The sequence below is a fragment of the Oncorhynchus gorbuscha genome, linkage group LG24, assembly GCF_021184085.1.
Source record: "Oncorhynchus gorbuscha isolate QuinsamMale2020 ecotype Even-year linkage group LG24, OgorEven_v1.0, whole genome shotgun sequence".
Lineage (NCBI taxonomy): Eukaryota > Metazoa > Chordata > Actinopteri > Salmoniformes > Salmonidae > Oncorhynchus > Oncorhynchus gorbuscha.
In genome coordinates, this window is record NC_060196.1 from 20,952,351 (window position 1) to 20,960,795 (window position 8,445).

General features: G+C 43.8%; 1 protein-coding gene across 1 annotated transcript; it reads right to left on the reverse strand.

Moving 5' to 3' along the window:
- Nucleotides 1–1,086: 1,086 nt before the first annotated feature.
- Nucleotides 1,087–4,127, reverse strand: LOC124013033 (protein S100-A1-like). The gene is made up of 4 exons (XM_046327150.1): nt 4,063–4,127; nt 2,913–2,961; nt 2,419–2,572; nt 1,087–2,326 (listed from the first exon to the last, which is right to left on the reverse strand). Exons 2-4 carry the CDS (start codon nt 2,924–2,926, stop codon nt 2,123–2,125), a joined length of 372 nt encoding a protein of 123 aa, XP_046183106.1. The 5' UTR covers nt 2,927–2,961; nt 4,063–4,127; the 3' UTR covers nt 1,087–2,122.
- Between the last annotated feature and the right edge of the window lie 4,318 nt (nt 4,128–8,445).

Here is an 8,445-nt window from a genome sequence, read left to right on the forward strand (position 1 = left end):
TCAGAAACATGTTGGGTCGTTTTCACAGAATGTGGGGTTGGTTTTCACAATCAACTCAATTATAAAAATGTTGGGGGCTGGTTGTGTGACGTTTCATGGTAACAGAACTACATCATTGGTCCCTGATCTGTAAATATACAGAAGTGCATAATTATGAATGTGATTATTTTTATAGTGATGTATCCTGAATAGGTATGCAAAACAGAAATGTAGAATTATCCTTTGCATGTTTGTATCATTCTACACATTGGCTATTATTCTAATGAGCTCTGTCCCATTCAAGACCAATTTTGGTTGGACCGGACCAAATCTGTACCAATCATAGACGTCTGTTTCACAGGTTTGGACAGGACAATAGAGCACAGTAGAATAGAGTTCAGTAGATTTCAGTACAATACAGTAAATTGTACTGTCATGTTTGAGCTGACTGTTCCATGGGAGGAGATGATTGAGGAAGCCAACTAGGAAGCTGTTAAAGAACCATGCACTTGTGGACGAAGAATGTACTGACAAGGGATGGAAGGCCAAGTGTCTATACCAGTGGAGGTTGGGGCAAGAGGCATCCCAGGCGCACTAAGTATCCTTGGAGTAAAGGGAGCTCAAAGAAAGATCTGTCACACAGCTGGGCAGAAGACAGAGAGGGCATCACAATGGCTGTGGAGGGAGGAGCAGTGGTTAAGCCAACCTGGTTGAGATCGGGCCTGATCAACACGTTCGTCGCACCCTTCAGAAGGAGTAGTGAGCAGTGCCGAAACACCTACTGAACAGTGGACCTCACCTGAGGATGACCCAGGTGCAGCACAACCACTGTTTGCAGGGAAAAGTGTGACAACAAACCCCGGTCTACCCTGCTGTGTATAAAGCAGTGCTGACCCACTCCATCCTGTGGATCATCTTACACATCACTCCTTGCTTCCTTGTATGCTTTCTGTTTGCACTCTGCAGCTCTGGGATGGTGAAGGCTTACATCTGATTTGTAGTTAACCCAAATCCATCAAACATTTCACACTTAATTGGTGTGTATCACTATCGTGCTAGGAAGGATCACAGTTTTTGACACAGAAAAGACCAAGCAATATTCATAGCTGATTAAATGTCATGTTTAATGTTTGGAAGAACACATTGGTAATTCAAAAACAGATTACAAAATATGTGCAAAGAAATGTAAATTATATTAAAATGTTCAACTCTGAGTACATAACCTATTCTAAATATTTAAGATATTTATTATCTACGATATCATCTTTATATTCATGACAGTATCACCCTGTTGTGCTTTAGGCCCCGATCTGACTCTATTGTGTGTTACAATAACATCCACTGAAATAATTCATATTTTCAATTAAATCCATCCTAAATATGCATCCAAATCATTTAAACAGTTGATTTGGAATTTGAGACTGAATAGAGAACACAACTGATCTCACACATACTACCCTGTATACCAGGGGTAGGCAACTAGATTCAGCCGGGGGGTTGATTTTTGTTGGAGAGGATGGTCAGAGGGCTGGGAACATAATTAGAATAATCTGTACACTGCAAATGTACCACAACTAAGCCCAAAAAGAGATTGTATTTGAATAATTTCATACATTGATTACATTGAGACACAATCACATATTTAAAAAAAAAACTTTGTGTGAATACTTGAACAGATTTCCTAAATGAAACACATTTTTGCTGAATTCCTGGTGATTTTACAGTAAAAAAGTAAAATCACCAGAAAATATTTTTTACCAAAAAGTTTAGGGGGGTGGCAAAGAAAATCACTCGCATGCCACAGGACGCCTGTTGCTGACCCCTACAGTATACAGTGCCACTCATGCATTTGAGGACACAGAGTTAACTGACTCCGGATCTGTGACTTAACTATGGTATGAAAAGTATTTGGATAGTTGCAGATGGAACACATTGTTCTTCCATCAGCGAAACCTTACTTAGTGAAGTGAAGTTCCCTCAGCCTCTTTTCACACAGTTCATTTGCACGGTTTAGAAATTTGCATAACATGACCATACAACCATCAATTATACCCTTTTACTGTTGCTCCACAGTTCATTGCCCCTTTCCATCCTTCTCCCCCTTCCCTCCTCCCAGTTCCTCCCCACACCTCCCTTTTTTCCTTCACTCTTTCTTCTCTGATGTTGCCTCCTTTTTCTCAAAGGGTGTGTGGACAAGTTTCTCGGGCTTGTATTCCATGAAGAAGTCGTTGCAAGCCACTGTCAGGGCCCCCATCAGGATGATGAACTCTGTGAAGTCCACCTCACCGTCGCTGTTGGCGTCCAGGTCGTTCATCACCTTCTCAACCCCTTCTCCATCCCGGGCGTTCTGGATTAGAAGAGGGAGGAGGGGTGGAGGGGACGGGAGGTTAAAGATTGTGTGTGTGTGCGCCAGTCTCTCGTGGTGTCCAGTCCTCTTACCCCTAGGTAACTGCCCAGCTCCTCTGTCAACAGCTCTCTCAGCTCTCCCCGGCTCAGAGTATACTTGTCACCCTCCTTCCCTGAGTACTTGTGGAAGGTTTTGATCAGCATCTGCATGGCATTCTCCAGGTTGGAAGAGGGTTCCTTGGACATACTGGAGGGAAGGGCAGAGGGCATAGGTCAGACACTATGACAGTTTGCACGCTCCATCCCAGCCGCATGTGCGGTCACATGACGAACATGGGTGTGAAGCCTCCACTGAGACAGAGTGAAACACACACACCGGGCAGAAGAATATCAGCAAACTAGAGGTGTCCCATTTATATGCCTAGGTTACTATATGCAAAGTTTAAATTGCAGGCCACACGAGCTATTCCTTCTCAACATACAGTGGCTATTGGACAGTGTTTTGTAACCTTAATTGGTTGACATGTGAAAGATGTGAGGGATATGAGACGAAGAGACGGCTTTTGAAAAGCAACAGTCTTACACACATTGTGTCCGGCATCTTGGAATCTTCTTGAGTTGATTTCGTTGGAAAGACTGTGCACACACAGACACAGATTTGTCAATGACACTGACTCACATAATAGTTAGGGTGAAAAGCCTTCAACATGGTTAGCGTGAACACACCAAGAATTCTGTCACTTTTTACAACATTATACTGTACATCATTTTCAAATTCGAACATTGTGAGAGGGTCCATTTAAAAAAACAATATTCTCAGTTGACAGACTTGTTAGCTGCTTGCTAAGTAAATGTAACGTCATTGAGGTAACTTGAGATAGAGGTCTCATGGTTTCACAATCATATCGATCATGTAACAATGACAGAACGGAACCGCAAGTATAATGCAAATAAACCACCTGACAATCACAATCAGGAGCTCAGGACAGGCTCTATCCATTCTGAAAAATGAAAAATATTCCTTTGCAGATGTTCACTGGGTGATCAATAATACAGAAGTGCTCAATATAATTTGAATCGGAGATCCTCTACTGAGGAATTCTAATTTTAATCAAATAACTGCAGCATAGAAGAGTTTGGCTATAAAATCACTCATTTGCGTAGTAAAGAAAGAGAGGTAAGGTCAGTGAAGAGGACAGAAGAGAAGAAAATAGGTCAGTAGAGAAGAGATACCACAGCTGACTGGAAAGTCTATAGGGGTCAGCTGCCCCATTGACGGACAGAAGACAATGGGAAACCATGGCGACCCAACTGTAGACAGTAAAATATTACTGAGCTCTGGAATTATTGCAGAAAATGCTTCTCCAACAGATTCCTCTTAAAGTACATTTATTTTCACCCTTTTAACAATTTCCCGTATAGACAGTTGACTATTTTATCTTAAAATTAAGATATTTCAGATATAAAAAGTTAGAACCAACTAAACTTTTTAAACCTCCTTTACAACAGGCAAACCAATTGTAGTTTGAGGTGATGAGCTCAACTTATTGCCCCATAAGTCTTATTGCTCTGGATACCAAGGTGCCCCTCAGCCCTGGGTATCTTACCGTGAAAAATACCAGTGTTCCACTATTCACAAAGCACATATAAAAACATTGTTAAACTGATCCCAGAAAACATTTATCAGTTACGGAGAATGGAGAAGGGCACAACAGTCCTCTAATCTATCCATCTTACCTGATGGAGTGCTGATGGAGGGCCTCCTTTGTCTTTGGTGAAGAGGGAGAGAGAGAGAGAGACAAGGAAAGAAGGATGAGGAGAGAGTCGGACAGCGGCTTAAATATCACCTGTCCCCTCCTCCTCCCCTCTCCCACGTACGCACCACCATCCCTGCGTCTATTTCCTCTCCCCACTCCCTTCCCTCCCTCTCTTCTCAGGTGCTCACATATGCAGATAGAGTGCTTAACCTCAGCACACAACATTATCATCAGGACAGATTAGACAACAGGCTTGTGTGTTAGCATCAATGTATTTTATTTTATTATGGGTCTTTACACAGTGGTTACATAAATACTATTAGCGTAGCTTAGTGAAAATGATACAGCATTGCGGGTGAAGGTGTAACATTTGTTCATTACTATGGCTTTTGGTGAGCATGGCAGTGGCTCTGTGGAGAACTTGTGTGCAAAAGCTAATTGTGTTGTGGTGGGATGATCGACCTGTAAACACTCTACTTCTATCTATGTAATATAGTATACGACTGGAAAAGAGACCATCTCCTGGAAACAGAAAAGATCATGTGTATCTGTGTATCCTGTACATATCAGATTTGTGGTCAATTTGATTTTTAATTTAGCCAATTGACAAAATTGCTGTTTGGTTATCATTTTGTTGGAATAGACCCCAACCCAACACAGCTAGCTCATGAATACAGTACAAAGTGCTAGTAGATGAAACCAATGCATATAGCCGTGGGAAGTAGTTTGGGGGTGGGAGGGGGGGGCAGCAAATTATTACAAGAAAAAAAAATTGGTCCACTAGTACAGGGCTAGTAAAGGCCCAGTTACTTTTGTGAAAAAAATGAAAGTAAATGTATTTGATTGTACCAGCATTTGTAACTTGCTTAATATATGTTTTCCAGTTTCTTGAAATAGAAATGCAACTTATTTCTATGTGAAAACTGAAATGGTCTATTTATTCCTCTTCCCTTTTAGTAGACGCTCTTATCCAGAGCAAATTACAATAGTGAGTGCATACATTTTCTAACTTTATCGTACCTGTCCCCCATGGAAAACAAACCCACAACCCTAGCATTGCAAGGGCCATGCTCTACTAACTGAGCCACATGATCAAATTACATCCTCACAATCCACTTGATGACTCAATGTACTCAATTATTGTACATTGTTTATCTTCATGGTGATGGAAAGTCTACAGTTACAAACCTAGATGACCAGCCTATGTACAATGCAGTAATCTACATTTACATTAAGTGGTTTGTAAGGATGGTAAATTAACACGGATTAAAAAGTGTTATTTCAAGAAAAATATTTAATTTGATGAGGATGCGTTGTGTCTTTACCCATAACTTTGCACCTTTTGATGTAAATGTTTGAGGACAGGGTGTTGTTCTTTCTAGATTCCATTAAATGATAATCGCAGAAGAAGGGACAGGGCAACAACTCTTACAATTCCAACTATTGAATCCTGCAAGATACTGTTCTTAATGAAACCTTTTTTGCCAAAGCAGAGATGCTGATTTTTTTGTTGTTGCCTGCACTACACAGGTATATATTGGTCCACTAATACCATTAAAGGCCCAGTGCACTATTTAAAAAAAAAAAAAAAATACAATTATTATATTATATATTTTTCAATTCAGATTTTTCTGGGGATGTTGCAGCACCCTCAGCACCCCTAATTCCTGCGGCTATATCTATGCACACACTGCAGCACTACCAGGAGATGTTAGCATGATGCTAATTGCAAAGGGTGCAAGTGAGTGGCATGGTTTTTCACCACAGGTTGATGGCACCTTAATTGTGGAGAACTGTCATGTTTTGTCATATATTGTCATGTCTTGTCCTTGTGCTTCCCCTTCTGTTCGTTTCCCCCTGCTGGTCTTATTAGGTTCTTTCCCTCTCTCTCTCCCCCTCTCTCTCTCTCTCTCTATCGTTCCGTTCCTGCTCCCAGCTGTTCCTCATTCTCCTAACTACCTCATTTACTCTTTCACACCTGTCCCCTATTTTGCCCTCTGATTAGAGTCCCTATTTCTCCCTCTGTTTTCCGCTTCTGTCCTTGTCGGATCCTTGTATGATGTTCGCTGTTCTGTGTCCTTGTTTCGCCCTGTCGTGTTTTACCTTCTTCAGATGCTGCGTGTGAGCAGCTGTCAATGTCAGCTACGGCCGGTGCCTTCCCGAAACGACCTGCAGTCTGTGGTCGAGTCTCCAGTCATTCCTCTCTACTGACGAGTGGATTTCAGTTTTTCTGTTTTTGCATTAGGATTATCGCTTTTGTTTAAGACGTGAATAAAGACTCTGTTTCCGTTAAGTCGCTTTTGGGTCCTCATTCACCTGCATAACAGAAGGATCCGACCAAGTATGGACCCAGCGACTATGGATTCTCTCTACTCTACTCTCGAGTTCCAGGGAGCGATGCTCGGCAGACACGAGCAGGAATTGTCTGCTGCTCGGCATGCCGTTGAGACCCTGGCCGCTCAGGTCTCCGACCTCTCAGGACAGTATCAGAGTCTTCGTCTCGTGCCACCAGCTACTTCCTGGTCTTCCGAGTCTCCGGAACCTAGGGTTAATAACCCACCATGTTACTCTGGGCAGCCCACTGAGTGCCGCTCCTTTCTCACCCAGTGTGATATTGTGTTCTCTCTCCAGCCCAACACATACTCAAGAGAGAGAGAGCTCGGATCGCCTACGTCATATCACTCCTTACTGGTCGGGCTCGGCAGTGGGGCACAGCTATCTGGGAGGCAAGGGCTGAGTGTACTAACGATTATCTGAACTTTAAAGAGGAGATGATACGGGTTTTTGATCGTTCTGTTTTTGGGAAAGAAGCTTCCTGGTCCCTGTCTTCCCTATGTCAAGGTAATCGATCCATAACGGATTACTCTATAGAGTTTCGCACTCTTGCTGCCTCCAGTAACTGGAACGAGCAGGCGTTGCTCGCTCGTTTTCTGGAGGGACTCCACGCTAAGGTTAAGGATGAGATTCTCTCCCGGGAGGTTCCATCCAGCGTGGATTCTTTGATTGAACTCGCTATTCGCATTGAACGACGGGTAGATCTTCGTCACCGAGCTCATAGAAGAGAGCTCGCGTTAACTGTGTCCCCCCTCTCCCCGACACTACCATCTTTCCCCACTGACTCAGGTGTTGAGCCCATGCAGCTGGGGGGTATTCGCATCTCGACTAAGGAGAGGGAACGGAGAATCACCAACCGCCTCTGTCTCTATTGCGGTTCCGCTGGTCATTTTGTCATCTCATGTCCAGTTAAAGGCCAGAGCTCATCAGTAAGCGGAGGGCGACTGATGAGCGCTACTACACTGTCCTCTCCGTCAAGTACCTGTACTACCTTGCCGGTCCATCTACGCTGGACCGGATCGGCAGCTTCCTGCAGTGCATTAATAGACTCTGGGGCGGAGGGCTGTTTTATGGACGAAGCCTGGGCTCGGGAACATGACATTCCAAGACCATGGTGCTTGCCTACGGAGCTGTGAGGGGAACGGCACCTCAGTACCTCCAGGCTCTGATCAGGCCCTACACCCAAATAAGGGCACTGCGTTCATCCACCTCTGGCCTGCTCGCCTCCCTACCACTGAGGAAGTACAGTTCCCGCTCAGCTCAGTCAAAACTGTTCGCTGCTCTGGCTCCCCAATGGTGGAACAAACTCCCTCACGACGCCAGGACAGCGGAGTCAATCACCACCTTCCGGAGACACCTGAAACCCCACCTCTTTAAGGAATACCTAGGATAGGATAAAGTAATCCTTCTCACCCCCCCTCCCCCCCTTAAAATATTTAGATGCACTATTGTAAAGTGGTTGTTCCACTGGATGTCATAAGGTGAATGCACCAATTTGTAAGTCGCTCTGGATAAGAGCGTCTGCTAAATGACTTAAATGTAAATGTAATTCCTCTCAGACAGTTAGGGGGAGCCCACGGTCATGTTCGCCTTGGATGGTAGTCCTCTCCCCAGGATATTATGTGAAACACTACCTTTAACCCTCACAGTATCTGGTAACCATAGTGAGACCATTTCCTTTTTGATTTTTTGTTCACCTTTTACACCTGTTGTTTTGGGTCATCCCTGGCTAGTGTGTCATAATCCTTCTTTTGATTGGTCTAGTAATTCTATCCTTTCCTGGAACGTTTCTTGTCATGTGAAATGTTTAATGTCTGCTATTCCTCCTGTTTCTTCTGCTCCCTCTTCACAGGAGGAACCTGGTGATTTGACAGGAGTGCCGGAGGAATATCATGATCTGCGCACGGTCTTCAGTCGGTCCAGAGCCAACTCCCTTCCTCCTCACCAGTCGTATGATTGTTGTACTGATCTCCTCAAGAAGCGTTTTGCATCCGCTCCTATCCTTGTTGCACCTGACGTCACTAAACAG